This window comes from Pagrus pagrus (assembly GCF_965226575.1).
Source record: "Pagrus pagrus genome assembly, chromosome: 13".
NCBI lineage: Eukaryota > Metazoa > Chordata > Actinopteri > Spariformes > Sparidae > Pagrus > Pagrus pagrus.
Window position 1 is genome coordinate 6,468,637 of NC_140197.1, and position 18,188 is coordinate 6,486,824.

The window sequence follows — 18,188 nt, forward strand, 5'->3', positions numbered from 1 at the left end:
AATAATGATAAATCTTTCAAATCGTAGACCATAGCTTTAAATGAAATGCTCTTATACAATGATGTACGTTTCAAGGAACATCCTTATGAATCATTTTTATGACCAGTACCTATGAAATAAAGCCTATAACAAAATACTGCAATATAATATCACATACAAACACACCAAACACTGAATTTGAATACCATTACAAACATGTTCATATTGAAATAATCCTATACAAAATGAAATGGTCAGTTTGTTCATTGTACAAGTCTATTCTCAACATCTTGGGTAAGACTTGACTACAGAAAGACCACTGGAAATACTGCCGTGTAAAAATAAGGCACACACCAAGTTTATAATTATATGCAAAGCTTTGCACACACACACACTTATCATAGAGTTGATGTTTTACTATGTAGTGTGTACATGTAGAGAAACTATAATGAAGTTAAATCCCAGTTAAGCTCAGTGTCTTTCTTATCAGAGAAGATGAAAAACTCTTTCTTTCTCAACATTTTTATCCAGACTTGCAGAATTAATAAGCAGTTTGAATTTTATCTCCATCACATGTGACCTGCTATGCATTAATTATTGATCACCTGTTTCTATGCCAGTGAGACATAATTGCCTTCTGTAATGTGAACCCTTCATCAAATTTAAACATTTATATTGCTTATCTTTCTGCCTAACCCCTTGGCTAATTTTTTCTAATTACACCAATCAAATTGAGCTAGAGAGTAATTCTTCTCTTTGCTTCAATTAGAAAGCGGGGATGGCATGCATATTTCACTTGATCCTTAAGTACTTTACTTCCAACAAGGTGAAATGATGAATAATGGTTGATGCACTTCCGGTGTCATGGCGGCAGCATAGACCGTTCTGGCGTCCACACTCCTCCAAACGTTTCCAAAATCGACGGTGGCGTGGGCAGCCGTTCAAATCAGGCAACCTTAATTAAATGCCAACTACAAGACAAACTACAGCAGCTAAACAAGTGCTGATGGCTTCTCTACAGAAGGAGCTTGGTGAGGAAAATGCGTCTCATAAAAGTCATTGAAGAGACAATGGCAAGATACTTCAAAGACGCCGACGAGAAGTCCGAGGCACGGATGAACAGACTTGAAAATCGAATTGAAAGCATGCATTCTATCTTGTCTCGTCACACTGAAGAGATAAAATTGATTCGCTCAGAAACTGTCAATATGCAGGAGCGCGTTGCCACGACGGAAAAAACGACTTCTGAATGCCTGAAGAAGCAGCAAGCTCTGGGAACTAAACTCACGGAAATGGAGGATCGGGCGCGCAGGGAAAATCTCCTCATTTTCAACTTAAAAGAGGGAGCAGAAGGACAAAATGTTCTCGCCTATCTTATGGACAATATTCCATTATGGTTTCCTGCCCTGGCGTCTGCACCGCCGGAGCTAATGAGGGGCCACCGACTGGGACGTTCACCTGCCAGCGGTAAAACACAGCGCTCCCGTCCGCTGATAATCAAGTGCCTTCGTTACACCGACAGAGGCACATTGCTAAACGAAGCATGGAAAAACCCTCCGGAGGTCCATAATATCCAGCTGAGATTCACCACAGACTACAGTGATGCCACAACCAAGCGTCGGAAGCCATGCTACAAACTTATGCACGAGGCGAGGGCCAAGGGGGAACAGCCTGACATTCCAAAACACCTCCATTGCGAAACCCCTCCATCCCGACACACCCCACTCCGACACACCGCTGTTCCGAATCCGACTTTCAACTTCCGATTACTTCCCAATATGGTTAGGGTAAGGGGTTAGGGTCAGGGGTACCACAATAGCCTTTTCGGAATAGCGGGGTCTTTAGAAAAAATGAGAAACCACACCATTACGATGAATGGAAGTCTATTTTCGGGACAGCGGGGTTTCGGAAAAGCGGGGTGTAACCGGGCCAAGGGCTTCCAAGCTTTCCTCCTCTACCCGGCCACCATCAAGTTATCCCGGGGAAACGACGTGCACATTTTCCAGGAGTCAGGTGAAGCCGAGCGGTTCCTTGCAACACTGGACGAATAAATGTGGCAGTGAAGGATCTCCGGAGTTGGTAAGACTGATTCTAGACTGATCCTAAAAGATTCAACTTGAAACACTACTGGATTTATTGACGTTAAATTGACAGTGGTAGTTTAACAATGCGAACTTTCCTTTGTTTTTTTTTTGTTTTTTTTGCTCTCTTTTTTTTTTGGCTCTCTTTTTGTGGCAGCTATTTTTACGTGGGCTACATTAACTAAGCAGCATTAAATGTTCCTCTTTTCTTTTCTCTCTCTTCGCTGATAACGGTAGCCTGCAATAAGCTGCTCACTGCCCCGTGGTATAAAGGCCTTTTTTTTTCTCCTATTTCTTTGGATGGAGGGTGGAGGGACACTGGTACACTTTTTTACGATAGGGTTTTTTTTTCTTTTTCCCTTTGCTTTGTTTTGTTATGTTTTGTTTTGTTTTTCTCCCTTTTTTGTGTGTGTGCATGCGAGTGTGTTCATGTGTGTGTGTTTATGGTGGGGGGTGGGATGGGGACTCAGACTCAGACTCAGACCAGATCTCCTTTGTATCTCAATTTACCAAGATATGTTTGTTTGCCTGATCATGCTATACATGAATTTGAAAGCCTATGAATAAAATCAGTGTCTTATCCTGGAATTCACGGGACCTTAATTCCCCCCAGAAACGAATAAGCACATTAGAGCAATTATTCAGGAAAGATATACACTTTGCATTCATACAGGAGACACATTTTTTGAAGCCTGATGTTCATAGATTTCAGAATAAATATTATCATGTTATTGCTTCCTCTTGTTTTGACAAAAAAAGAAAAAGCGTCCTTATAGCTGCTAAACGTAATTTAAATTATAGTATTCTGGGAACAGGGGGCAGTGATGACGGGCGAATCACTTTCTGTAAGACTATTTATGATCAGTGTTGAGACTAACGCCGTTAGAATAAACGCGATTACGTAACGCCGTTACATTCCTCTGTAATTTGTAATCTAATTAATTACTTTATCCAGCGTTACTAACGCCGTTTCCGTTACTAACATGACTTGTGTTGCCGTTACTAAAATCGGGGCCCCAGCGCGATCATGGTAAAAAAAAAAAAGCCTGCAGCCAGCATGAGTTCTAGGCTATTGTTTTTTCTTTTCTTCCTTTCCTCCTCCTCACTTCATAAGCGGGCTGCAAAGTAGAGAGCACACTAGTACAACACGGTTTCGATAAATACCAAGGATAAGACAGGTCATGTTTTGCGGATATGGAACAAGGAAGTAACTGACTTGACGATGTATAGCTGCGTGACATTGACGAATCCTTGTAGGAATTTATTTTACACACAAACCGACGTAGCTTCTGTGCGGCGCACACACACAACTTTCGACCGGTAAAACCAAAGTGATAGACAGAGAAGAAATGGCGAGTACAGAAGAGGAGGATAAAGTGGGAAAGTCGGCGTTTAGCAAGTGGAAATATAAACACTCTACTCTATGAAACTGGCGTGTGAAACATGCTTCTAAAAAGCCAAATTCTTTGACATATTACTTTGTTTTAGTAACGCAAAAATTACTTTTCCTAGTAATTAGTTACTTTTATAATAGAGTAATTGAGTTACTAACTCAATTACTTTTTTAAGAAGTAATTTGTAATTGTAATTAGTTACTTTTTCAAAGTAATTTGCCCATCACTGTTTATGATGGTGTGAAAATTGTTCTGATTTGTGCCTATGCTCCAAATTGTTTTGATCAACATTTTTATGATTCATTAACATCAATATTACTAGACCTCCATGAGTTTGAGCTTTTGATAGGAGGTGATTTTAATGCGGTGTGGCTGCATGAGACAGACCGAACAGGGGTGACAGAGAGTAGAGATCAACAGTTGTCCTACGAAAACTGTCTGCTGATTATGGACTAGAGGATATTTGGCTGTTGATGAACCCCTCTATTCGGGACTTCTCCTTCTACTCCGCTTGCCACAAGACTTTCTCAAGAATCGATTATATTTTTGTCTCCAAAACTCTCTTTAGTAATATTGATAGCACTACTCTGTGTCCAACACCATTATCTGATCATAGAATTGTATTATGCACCTTTTCGATAAGAGCTGGCCAACCTAGAGCCCCTCATTGGCGTTTTAATGCTAGTTTGGTCCAAAATGATGTGTACATAACAGAACTGGAGGCTGAATTAAAAGATTTTATACACATAAACAGTACATCTGTCGACGACCCTCGAGTATTATGGGACGCAATTAAAGGTTGCATCAGAAATAAAACCATATCATTCGCATCAAATCTTAATAAAAGTAGAAAGCGCCGTATTGATTCTCTTGAGGCTGAAATCGTAGCAACAGAACAAAGTATGTTGAATGATATGTCGCTTGAAAACATTAAAAAGAACCTGCCGCCAGAACCTTTTGGATGAACTTAGTAGTCTGCTGAGACAAAAAACTAAATTTATCATGCATCGCATGAGACAAAATCATTATATAAATACCGCCCGACCTGGTCGTCTTCTCGCGCTTAAGCTAAGAGCAAATAACCAAATAGCAAATATTGCAGCGATCAGAACTGAAGAAGGAACTTTAACCTCTGATCCTGTAAAGATTAATCACACCTTTAAAAGGGTTTTTCCAAAAACTATATACATCGGAGGTGGATTATGACGAAAAAACCTCTGATGATTTTTTTAGTTCGTTATCTTTATCTAAATTGCCCTTGGATGTTGTACACTCATTAGAGGCATCAATCACTATAGAGGAGCTAGGCCAAGCTATCAAATCAATGAATAAAGGCCGATCACCAGGCATTGATGGTTTACCTCCGGAGTTATATTTGGCTCTTTGGCCTCAGCTTGGACCTCATTGGCAGAATCACTTCCATATCTGATGAAAATATTTGAGACCTTTAGTAATATCTCTGGATATAAAGTCAACTGGAGCAAAACAGCATTAATGTTACTGGGTGAGCAAAGTGATCAGACTCCTTCTTTAAACCTTCCTATACCTGTTGTCACTAATTTTAAATATTTAGGTGTTTCTATTTTTCCTTCTTTGGATTTGATAACCATAAACAATTATAACAAGGCTTTGAAGGATATAGAGGAAGATTTAACAAAATGGGGTAAACTCCCTACTTCCTTTAATTCAAGATTATCTGTGATCAAGATGAATGTTTTGCCACGTGTAAATTTTGTAAGTTCAATGATCCCCCTCGCCCCTCCATACAATTATTGGAAAAAATTGCACTCTACAATAAATCAATTTCTCTGGAATAAGAAAAAACCGAGAATTAAAACCTCTACATTGCAAAGGCACAAATCAGCAGGTGGTGTGAACTTGCCCAATTTTGAGTGGTACTCGTGGTGCTTTGTCCTACGTCCACTTGCTGTTTGGTTAAATCCACACAGTCAGGTTTCATGGCGTCCTATTGAGGAGAAACTAACATGTCTATATAGCCTGCATAACCTGATACATTCTAATATTTCATGTAAGCTAGTGAAACGTGACTTTGGACCAATTATTTCTTACCTCTTCACTGTGTGGCTCAAAGTCCAACAGTTTGCAAAAATACACACAAAATGTTTTCGTCAGTCTCCAATCTTTCATAATTTTAGTCTTCTAATAGATGGGAAACCTATTTCTTTTCCCCAGTGGAGTGATAGGGGAGTAAATACACTCCAGGACATTATAGGGAAACAAGGTCTCCTTGAATTCCGGGAATTACAAAGAACTTTTGACCTTCCGGGCACTTCCTTTTTCTTTTATTTACAGTTACGGGCAGCAATGCGCGCTCAAGGTGTTCCGTGGGATTCAAAATTAGAAGATCATCCTTTTCATATTAAACTGAATACTAAATGTAAAAACAAGGGTTTATGGGGTGGAAACGAAGACAACAAAGACAGTACACATGTTTCCCCACCGATTGTGGTTATTTTCATGCCTTAGCAGTTGTCTGCAAAAAAAAAAAAAAAAAAAAAAAGAATAATGGTTGATGTTGCTGCTTCATTTTGTTCAAGGAAAGCATTTGCTCAATTATAATGGACAGCTAACACGGATATACATTTATTTATTTTTAAAAAACTAAAAGAAAAAAAAATGAAATAAAGCAAACTTCAGAATCAAATGTAATCAAAAAAAAAACAAACATGTGACACCAAAACTCAATCATTGAATTTCAGTTACAACATCAAGCATTTGAAATCAAAGGAAAATTCTGATATTAACATCATTACAAACAAAAATCCACACTGAAGAGGAGTTTAAAAGTAGGGAAGGTAGGAAAGTTGATTGTTGAGTCTCCTTTGCAGTTTGGTTAGGTTTAGACACAAAAATTTGCATTAGCAAAATATCATGCTTTGGGTTAAAATAACTATGTACCTCAGTCACGTTGCTTACAGAACATTAGATAGTTAACGTAAGATAACTTCTTAACATAACATAACTTAAAAACAAATGTATCTTGGCATTGGTGACCCAAGGGGATCAAACCTAGGTCTCTTTGGGGAATGTCCTATTTATGACCCATCCAAACACGTTGACTACACCCTTCACAGACTTTTCTTGCTCCTTATACTGCTGCGCTAGACGGGAACTTCCAGAAATAATGCTAGAGGGGTTACTATAGTGTAATACTTACACTGACCAGGCTGCTGTCTTAGACACTTCGGGAGAGGGAACACTTTTCTTAACCGTCCACCACCTGGACCTTCTCAGTCTTAATTTGAACACCCTCCTTAGGTTACACTATTTCTTCAAAATGCACCTGATTTATTAGACAAACAAGGTTGCCTTTAAATCAGCGGGAAAATTAAATCATAAGTCTTTCAATATCTTAATTTCTTACTCTCAACAGATCCCATGAAAATATTTAAAATAACAATGAACTGATGTGTTAATCAAAGCCTGATATGTCTTACTTGTATGTGCCATAGAGCTCCATTGTTGTCCAAAAACTATTAAAAACACTTTAAAAGATGAGCCACACTGTTGCACTTCATCACATGAAGACACATAGTTTATTACAATGTCCTGCTGCCCCAGATGTATTATTTATTACTACAAGAGTATACTATACTATAGAGTATTAGGAACGTGTTGAAATCCACAGGGGGAAATAGTCCCCATCAGCAAATTAACTATTTCTTCCTTTTTGGGTAACATTTGCTAAAAGAATGTGGCCAACTGCATCAGCAAGATACTGAGCTGTTCTTAAAAATGGATCCATGCGTGATCTATACAGACTTATGTTCAGTTGGGTTTTTGGCCTTGTAACTGAGAACTATAGACAGGGTCGAGAAGTCAGAACATTTTGAGAGACAGACTAACACATTTTTGGTTTTGCTCTTTTCGTGGGATTTGATGTCAATAAATAAAATGTTGAATAACACACAGAGCAAATCATACTCGGCCCATGACATACAGTACACTACAGTGCTGAGGTTAAAATCAAAACTGTCAGACAATTTGCAATCTGGCCAGCTTGCTAATAATTTTTGAGAGTCTTTTAGTCGTTAAAAAATTAAAAGATGAAACAGACGAGAACATCTTGAGAAAACAAAACTTTATTGATGGTTATTGATCAGTGGAAGAACCATAGTACATGCACATACAATGACTGGGTAGGAAGCATTTTTTTGAACCACAACAGCTACTGGAAGCAGAGTTTGTATGAAGTAGTTGCTGAGTCAGACATTCAGCATAGAGAGGACTACAAGTTGTCCAAGTTCTGATTGACGGTTGTCACACGCAGCACACAGACAAAGGTTGGAACCAGCGGAGCCATGTAGCCCCATGGCTTACTGCTGCCTTTTTTTATAATGGGATGCATCTGAGATTTTTCTTATCTAATTTGTTATAAATACAAAAAGGGAGATATTTAGCAACACCACTAATTGGGAATAGTTGTAAACAGAATGTGGCACAGGAAGCAACCTGTAGCTGTAGCAGAGCTCCTGTTGCCTGTGTAGTGCTTTTCAAATACACTACAGATTAATTCCTTTAACTTCTATATACATCATAGATTAGCCTGTTCACAAATCATTTCATTCTCATATTTATTTATTATTGTAATATTCAAACAGTTAATTCTCAAAGAGTAAAGGTTGAGTTCTAGAAAACAACAGAAGTGATGTCACATTAAGATTGACATGAGAGGAAGAGCAGAATCAGAAATTATAGAACTGATTAAAAAAACAGCTAAAAAATACACCTACAGCACTGATATGTCTCAGGTTTATGTGAAAATGACATGTGCAAAATGGTACAGCCGATGATTTAGAGTATCTACATTGTGATTATATTATCTGAAAAGAATGAATAAAAATCTGAATATGATTTGATAGAAAATTAGATAACTCGCCCTAACAACTGATCTACTCATCTAAATCTAAAACATACCATTGTGTATTTCATATAAGAGAACATCTTCACTGCACAGTTCAAATAGAATACATTGTTATATTATTACACTTTATCCCCCTTTCATTTTAATTATAATAGAAAATAAAAGAAACAAGGCAAACCAAAATGAACAAAAAGATAAAATAGACACAGTGGCACTGGCCACTGCTATATATATATTTTAAATCTCTCCTGTAATATAAAAATCATCAGTTATACCAATGAATATATTGGAAGTTTATATAAAAAACATCATAACATACGTCTGGATGACCAACACTACCCCGTATGGAAGAGGATTAGTGCCACAAAACATTTAATCTCTGAATTCTGAGTCAAAATTCTGTGATTAAAGTCTGACTCACTACCCCAGGATCCCAACATTTTCCTTAGAGTAATTCAATTAATGTAATTTCTAAGTAAAAAATATTTTTTTTTACTTGTGGCCCTAATTCTTTTTCATATCCCATCAATTGTATCGTTGAACAGTTTAGTTGCCATTTTTTTTTTAAATCTCATAATTCATATCTATGTAGAATCTTGACTATACACATAAACACACCAGATATGTCCACCAGTTCCTTTGGCTTGAAGTGATGTAAGATAAAACCACATTATTTAGTCAATAAATCTACGAGTGGAGAGAGAATACCGTGGTGACTCGCACCATTCTCTCCCCAAAAAGAAACCAAACTAAACCTCTATAATCTATGGAAGCTGGGAGCAGCTGCGATTGCTCATTTTGTATTGTAATTTTGGTATTTTTTTTAGAGGGATAACGATAACTATGGAAGAGCGAGGATCCCATTATTAGAGAAACAGTTTGTTGCATTTTTTTCATCAAAGTTAAAGAAGCATCTTGTTATAACTAAGAATCTTGCTATTATAAAAATGAGTTGCATTCACCAAAGGAAAAAAAAGGAATGACGATAAGATGTTTATGACGATTATTATGAGTAATTATTGTCAACCTCTCCAATCAATGTAGCCATATAAGCTGATGCTGTAGGTAAATCCCTGAAATAAGGTCTGCTTAACACACACATTTTGTTCTATGACATTAACTATGTCAGTAAGTTCCCCTTGTATAAAGAGCATATGTATCTTTAAAATGGTGGTTGCTAACAAGTGGCTAAATGTGAGTACAGAGGTTGTTGGGGACATTAAATGTCATCCCACTGAACTTGGAGACTCAACTTCTCACTAGTCCGTCTTTAAAGGCTGACTTTCAATTTATTTTAACTCTAACTGTCCAACTTGTAGATTGAGTAGCATGTAGAAGTATGTAGTGTGGTACGAAGCTTAGTGGTGGTGATGTTGAAGTCCTGCAACCGCAGTGTAGTTTGTTTGTAGCCTAACACTAGCTTTTTACTTCGGGTAATTCCATTTATACAAAATAGCATTTTGAAAGTGGTGTTCATTTGTTAAGATTATGTTACTGAACAAAATGTGCAAGTATCATAAATTTGCATTTGCCACACATACATTTTCTGCAATAATCCAATATCCAATCCAAAAATCCTATAAACTTGTTGTTGCGATGCAAATTTTCGGGTCACAATCTATCTGGTCAGTTCAGAATGGGCATGTTGAGCTTTTATTTAATGTTAACGGCTGTTTTTTGGTGTTGAGTGTAATATTTATGCAGTGAGAGAGATATCTGTCAATCACTGTGACCTCATACATAACTCACAAGTTCAGATGCTGTATGAGCATTAAGTGATCAGTCAAAAAACGAGTTGTACTATTGGATTGCACTGTTATACAAACAGCTTGGATTCAAGTTTACCAGCTGTCGGGTGCTGACAGCAAACAGCAATCAAGCAAGAGCCATAATGTATGTATACAAGTTCAAAAATATTTCAAAGATGCCATGTAGTTATCATTACTACATTGGCAGCTCTCAGCCAACTTTGACTTGCAAGCTGAACAGGAGAGATTGAACAGATGGAATGCATGTGGCTAGCGGTTTGGGCATTTTGTACAACCAACAAAAGCTGTTAATTAGACAGGCTAAACGACATGCATGATTGACCAAACATATTTAGGCCAAAAATCAATGTCTGTAGGCATTAAATATAACTTATGTTGGAAAATATTTATACTTGAAAAATGAATCAACAAAATCAGAATCACATGGACATTTTCAGTAACACTTTGTAAAAACCATCATCAATAAATGCTAAATTTATAATTCTTAAACTAGTAATAAAACTTTAGTTAATAGTTAATTCACTATTAAAACGATTGTTTACTTTATTTATTTATTTTAAATAAATGGTTAATAAATACTGTGCATTTCATCTATAAACTTTATTTGGATGGCCATTATACAGTTTCAACTGATGTTTACAAACTTTTACAACTGCCTAATAAACAAATTATAAAGCATTAAATTCTTTGTTAATAGTGACATAACTATGAACTAAGGATTAACTATACATTTAGCAATTATTAATGATGGTTATTATGAGTGTTGCCCCATTTCCTTCTTTTTGAATGTAATGCAGTTTCATATGTTAATAACAAACAAAAAGAAGACTTCATGTGACAAATTGGGCTACAATACGTGCAAATTTCATGATTATGCAAGCACTGCATTGGATTTTGTTTTTGGAAGGAATCATTATTTTTGTCAAAATAAGTATCAGCATGTGATGATAATGAAGTTAGAGTCACAAGTAAGAGTCTATTCCCGAGGTAACAAGATAAAAAAGTTGTGATCTCAAGATTATAAACTTAAAAATAATAAATCCTGGCTGCCCTCAGCTTCTCAAACATACCAACCCTGCCCTCATAAGGGTACATTTTTTCCAAAGCTTCTTTACTTCCTCTTAAAACAACAGAACAAAATTAACTATCATTACTAACCTGACAGAGGAAGTGCCAAAGGAAACAACAGCACTTGACGAGCATAGTCACTTTAACACTTACAAAACATAAAAACCCGGAAGTTTGACTATGACCTATCTTACAGGGTTGGAGTTCGATACAAGCCCTAACAATTTGTATCAGATAAATATTTCCTTTGTGTCCTAATCATTACTAGTAGCTCTCTATTAGTATCATGGAAAAACCTCTACAGCTGATAATTCATGTTTAAATCTTTAGAAATTAAAAACCCACAATATCAAAATACACAGCACAAAATATCTGAGGTATAAGATGAAAAATATCAGCTGTCATTTCATTCGTATTCTTTTTTCTTACTCCTCTCTCTTAGGAGATGCTGAAATGATGCACAAACTGCATGTATTGCAATACCCAGGCCTCAATATCATCTCTCCTCTGATAACTTGGTTTCCCTGTCATTCTCATTCGCTCACACACTCACTCTCACACACACTTTCTGTCTCTCCTGTTGGAAGGTTGAGTATGGGTTGGAGGTGTTGCTAATAGGGTGCGAAGCGGCTGTAGCCCCCCCGGTATATACTTGCTTGGAGAGAGGACAGCACTAGCCCTACGTCGTCGGCATGGCTCCGAGTTTTGGCATCTGTTAGCGGGGCGAATGCATTCTGAAACACACACATACATGTACAAACACAGCAACACACACAACCACACACACACACACACACACACACACCCACAAGAAAATGCAAAAACACATACCCACATATTTATTGAAACACCAAGGTCAACATACAAAAAAGGGCATGAAAAAACATGCGTGCGCGCACACACACACACACACACACACACACACACACACACACACACACAAACCTTGTTAGCCCCTCTTGTTCCTGCACAAACTACAAACCAAAGTTTCAACATTACGTTACCGTTATTCCAGTGCAAACCCATGGGGGATGAATGGACCAATGACCGGAGCAATCGTCATGCAGCAAGCACAGCGAGACGCTTCATGCCAGGGGTACATGCCAACAGCTATGTGAAAGAAATATAGTTAATACAACCATGAACAAATGCAGGAAAAGATGAATCAAAGAAAATAAGTCAGACGTTGATTTTAAGCAAAATTTGAACCAGGACGGCTGAATCTGTTAGATGGATCATGCTGGTTTTAACTGGGAGGAGGTGATGGAGATTTTAGCTCATTTTAGATACATTATGAAATGTATTTGTTTATGTAAATTTCACAGTTTAATCGGTGTATCTTTTACCAGGCTTTTTATCAAGCTGAAAAGCTAAATAAAAAAAGAGAATACATGACTTTATTTGTCTAAAAAAGAATTCCTATCTCAGACCAAGACTTAGCCAGACTTGCTCTTGGTACAGTAATGTTAGCTACGTCTCGGCCAATTTGGTGGTAAGGGTGTGTTGGTGACTGGCAAGGAGAGGCTTTTTGCCAGCACAGGTATTAGAGACAGATGTTAGCCAGCAATGTTGCTTTGAAATGCAGAGTGTGAGTGCAGGTAAAGAGGGGGGTGTAAGCATCTTGGTGTTGAGGGCCCAACTCAACAAAACCCAGTTATTGAGAGGAATCCCATTTGATCATCCTGTAGTCTGACCTGCACTCTCACACACAATTCCATAGTGAAATCTTGTTCTTTCCTTGACTATACTGAAAACTTGAGTATACACATAAAAAGGCCAATATTGTGAATATCTGTAAGAAGAAGTAGAAGAAAAATGACTACATTATTTTCTGTGGGGCATATAATACGTTTACCAGCAGTAGATACAGCGAAGGTGGCTAGCAGCAGCTAACATTCTAGAATGCTGCTTGACTACACTGTTTACTTTGGCCCCATTTCACACCTGCGCCTTTTAGCCCTGAGTTAAGTCATTTTTTATTGGATAACCTCACAAACTCAAGGTAAACCCTGCCCATGTTTCCCTCACTTGCACCTTTTCTTTGCACATCAATCCCTTCTACTAAAGACCCAAGGAGAGTTGCAGGAAAAGATGTCCCAAATGTTTTAGTGAAAGTAGAAATTAAAAATATCTAAGAACAACCCAACAGACTGTGATTTTCAGCCTCATGTGTGACAAATCAGAAAAGAAATAAAATCTAAAAACTTGAGAGAAATACACTTAAGTCAAGTTAAGTTAAACTGCTGTGATGCTGTCATGCATTTCCAAAGCATCCTGATGAACTACAACATTCAGTCACTAACATATTTCTAATAAAGGGGTAAGTCTGTTTGAGAAAAGACTTCTACAAAGACTGCTCATGTATCCTCGTCCATAATGCTTCGCACTCCTCACCCCTCAGAGCAGTAAAAGGGGATTTTGAATGTCCTGCATGATGGTGGACTGAAACCATTTCATGGTCGAACATGCAGCAATCAAATCTGGGAACTGGGAAACACACAGCCTGACACCCACTACACGGCCTAATGGTAGGTCAAAAATCATTCATTCATCATATTGGTAACAGCTTTCCATAGAAAGGCTCACCCAAACTGTGGGATATTTCACCATGTGCAGTGATAAATGTTAGTGATGTAGACATGTACAATGATGGCATAACTGATAGACTTAATGATCAAAACTAAGAATTAAAACCTTTTATTGAAATAAAACTTAAGTTTGTAGCAGCAATACATGGTAGCAGAAAGAATGCAAATTGTTTAAATGCTAGGTGTGGCACCATGGCTGATTGGTGGACTGACACTTTAACCTTATTTTGATGCAGGTAATTTTCTTTTGCTTGCAAACAGTTTGGTTATCAGTTACACAGTAGCTGGGCCTGAATTTCTGTTCAAATCCACGTTGTTTCACCAGTAAGTTCCAACAATCTTTCCCTCCAGTCGGCCCAGCTTTCTTACTCACTTCTCTCCTCCTTTGCCTCCTCTCTGTGGCTGTGGCACCACAAGGGATTTAATTATCAGAATGACTAATTATTTCATTACCAGGAAGTGTGGGGTGAGGTGGTATCCACCAAATTAGAAATATAATAACTAACATGGACTGGGCTGCCAAGGCATGAAGACATTCATCACCTTTTACAGGTGGGATTAATGTGTCATTTGGACCGCCGTTAGCAGCACAGACAAATTCAATTACGTTTAAGTGAGGAGATGTCAGCGTTGCACAAAAAGCTCATGCACAGTGACTGAAGAAGAGAATGGGATGGGGGAGGGGGACGGTACTGTGTGGGGTAGATGAAATGGTGGGGAGATTTTAGACTTTTGTTGACAAAATGTATTATACTTATATAGCTAACAATGCAGATGTTTCTAGTCAGTGAACCAATAGACACATTTTTTAATTTTTAGATGTTATAGTCATTATGGACAACCTAGTCTCACATGAAAATGTATAATAGCTATGTTGGTCCACAGGGCAAAATGTAGTAGTTTCACAATAACGCCTCTTAAATTGTAAGATGTCTACAATTTTTTTGGCCAATTCTTTTCTATTGCCTGCGTCCACATCACATGACCGTCAACTTTCTGGCTGCGAGAACAAAAAACATGGCTGCCATTCCTTTTATTTCCAGCGAAAAATGCAAAATTTTAAGAAAGGTTAAAATGGTTAACATTATTGAGAAATATGCACTCATTTTCATAATCCTCGCTCAGTGAATGTATGTGGTCTTTAGTTTGTTAGTTTTTACGAAGATTATTGCCGGTTTCGCCAGAAAATTTTGGGGCTGTTACATATGATATCGTTGTTATGGTTGTTACTATAGACACTTGGTCAATTTATATACAGCATATATTTATAATTTAGTCAGTACAGTAAATGTTTCGCGTCAGTCCTGTGGGCGGACCAGAGGACCCTCTACCCGAAAGTATGCTCCTAACTGTCGAGTTAAATGATATCCAAACATTTCTCATCACAAAAACACCAAAGTGTTCTTGATCAATCAACAATACGAATAGGTTAATGAACAAATGAAAATGAAAATTTTTGTTTGTCAACAGGTTTATCTCTTAAGGTTACTTATTTTGGTCACTAAATAGATTTCATACTGAGGCCCCTGCACCCCCTGATAACACCACCATCAATCCTACTGCTGTCTACCAACTACCACCTTCTCCACCCCCTCTTCCTCCTTACAGCCTTTCATCCTCCTGTGAGATCCCTCCCCACTCCTCCTCCCCTGGCCTCCAAACTCACTCCCCTACCTGTCACCTCTACACTGAGCATCATAGCTGACCATGTTAGGAGACAGCAGGTGAGACTCCACTCGGGCAAGGCTGCGGCTCCTGATGGTGTCAGCCCCAAGGTGCTCAAAGCCTGTGCCCCCCAGCTATGTGGAGTACTTCATCTTCACCTGTGCCGAAGACGACGCGTCCCTGTGGCTTCAAGGACTACAGACCTGTGGCACTGACCTCCCACATCACAAAGACCCTGGAGAGACTCATCTTGGAGCAGCTCCTGCCCTTGGTCAAACCACTCTTGGACCCCCTACAGTTTGCCTATCAGCCCAAACTTGGAGTTGAAGATGCCATCATCTACCTGCTCAACTGTGTCTACGCCCACCTGGACATACCAGTGAGCACTGTGAGAGTCATGTTTTTTGACTTCTCCAGTGCATATAACACCATCCGTCCAGCTCTACTGGGTGAGAAGCTGACAGCGATGCAGGTGGATTCCCCCCTTGTGATCTGGATTATTGACTATCTGACTGGCAGACCACAGTATTTGCACTTACAACACTGTGTATCAGATAGAGTGGTCAGCAACACCAGGGCCCCACAGGGGACTGTCCTCTCTCTCTTCCTCTTTACCCTCTACACCACAGACTTAAACTACTGCACAGAGACCTGTCATCTCCACAAGTTCTCTGATGACTCAGCAATAGTTGGATGTATCAGTGAAGGTGCTGAGGATGAGTACAGGACTACTGTAGACAACTTTGTCACATGGTGTGAGCGGAGCCATCTACAGCTCAATGTGACAAAAACCAAGGAACTGGTTGTGGACCCGAGGAGGACCAAGGTGTCGTTGACCCCTGTTTCCATCCCTGGGGTCAGTATGGACATTGCAGAGGATTATAAGTACCTGGGAGTCCACATTGATAATAAACTGGACTGGGTTAAGAACACTAACACCCTCTACAGGAAGGGACAGAGTTGTCTCTATTTTCTGAGACGACTGAGGTCATTCAACATCTGCCGGACTATGCTCAGGATGTTTTATGAGTCTGTGGTGGCCAGTGCTATCCTCTATGCTGTTGTGTGCTGGGGCAGCAGGCTGAGGGTAGCGGATGCAAAAAGACTGAACTGACTGATCCATAAGGCCATTGACGTTGTGGGAGTGGAGCTGGACTCTCTGACGGTGGTGTCAGAGAGGAGGACGCTCTCCAAGTTACATGTCATCTTGGACAATGGCTCCCATCCACTCCATGACGTGGTGGTCAGCCACAGGAGTACATTCAGCACTAGACTAATCCTACCAAGATGCACCTCAGAGCGCAACAGGAAATCATTCCTGCCAGTGGCCATCAAACTGTTCAATTTCTCGCAAAGTTTTGAACTTTGGCACTATTCAATTTATATATGTATATTTTAGGGGTGGAGCCAAACCCGAATACGGTATTCGGAAAGGCACAAATAACGTGTTTTTTTTATCTTATTTCGAACAGATACTTTAAAAAATATTTGCATTCGGGAACAAGAAAAACATCATATCAAAAAGCTACGTTTCCTCATGAGACCGCAGTACATGCCCGGATGAGTGAGTGAGTGACGTTCAGGAGTCGGGGGTGGGGGGGTCGAAACACCGCTGTTCCGACCCCCCCGCCCCGCAGCTGTCCATGGTGCTGCTGAACCAGGTGACGTTGTTTACACTCTGCGTTGTGGCTTGTCTGTGAAACGTGCGCTGCTCAGGGACTGGGCAGATCTGTCCCACTTGCTTTGTCCCTCACTCTGTTGGGAGATCTTCCACAGAGTAAAAGAAATACACATTGTTTCTCTCCCCCGCTCCGCTCGAGCGCGGCTGAACGCGGCTTGAGCCCACTTCACGGGCGCGAGGCTGCTGCAGCCGGCGACCCTGCTGACAGCAGACCGGGGGAGAAAAAACAATTCTTTGCTCGGTGCTTTGGTTGGGTTTTTGGCAATGAAGAAGGGAGTTGGTTAAGTTTAGTAAAATGACCAGGTAGAGGCCAGAAGCATGATGACCGTTAGCTATAGGCTACTATGTCATATTATTTACAGATCAAGTTTAGTTCTTGGAGCTCTGTGCATTAGAAAGAACAGTTCTTTTAAGTATTATTTGTTTATTATTATGTCTGTTCAACGTCCTCCAACAAGGACGGGTGGTGGTGGGGTTCATAATGTTCACAATGATATTTTATTAGTTGTTGGTTTAACCATGGATGAGGTAATGGCTGTTATGTTATTTTCTTTTCAATGACATTCCTTGTTACATGTTCATTGCTGGATTTATGGAAAAACATCAACCAATATTGCATATCCATAATTATTATAATGGATAATTAAAGAATGCTTACACTATAACGAAAATTAGAAGTGTAACTCAAAAAAAAAAATAAAAAATTACGCCTATTTTGAATTTTACTCGAATACAAATACAAATACTTTTCCCCCCTATACAAATACAAATACAGATACAAATATCGGCTGCTCTGCACACCCCTAGTATATTTATTCTAGTGGAGTGTACATTTCATGTATTTTTGTTTTGTTTTTGTTGTTCTTGTTTATATATGGATATTATTATTATTATTATTATTATTATTATTATTATTATTAGAAGTAGTAGTAGTAGTAGTAGTATTGTTACTATTATTATTATTATTATTTCTGCATATTCTGGACTTTGAATGGGAGCAGCTGTAACGTAAACAATTTCCCCTCGGGGATAATAAAGTATTTCTGATTCTGATTCTAATTTCTCTCTCACATAGTGG

The 18,188-nt window shown here is 38.8% G+C and overlaps 1 protein-coding gene across 6 annotated transcripts in view; it reads right to left on the minus strand.

The window, feature by feature from the left end:
* Positions 1–7,541: 7,541 nt before the first annotated feature.
* The window catches only part of rbfox1 (RNA binding fox-1 homolog 1), a 433,204-nt gene continuing 422,557 nt past the window's right edge, over positions 7,542–18,188 (minus strand). For 3 of the 6 annotated variants that reach the window (XM_084370875.1, XM_084370874.1, XM_084370876.1), the window contains exon 12: positions 7,542–11,910. In XM_084370875.1, the coding sequence (XP_084227001.1) occupies positions 11,788–11,910 (123 nt within the window). In that variant the 3' untranslated portion in view covers positions 7,542–11,787. Of the gene's footprint in view, positions 11,911–12,180; positions 12,287–18,188 lie in introns of those variants that run through there. The other 3 variants (XR_014623865.1, XM_084370878.1, XM_084370877.1) reach the window with 3 other exon arrangements.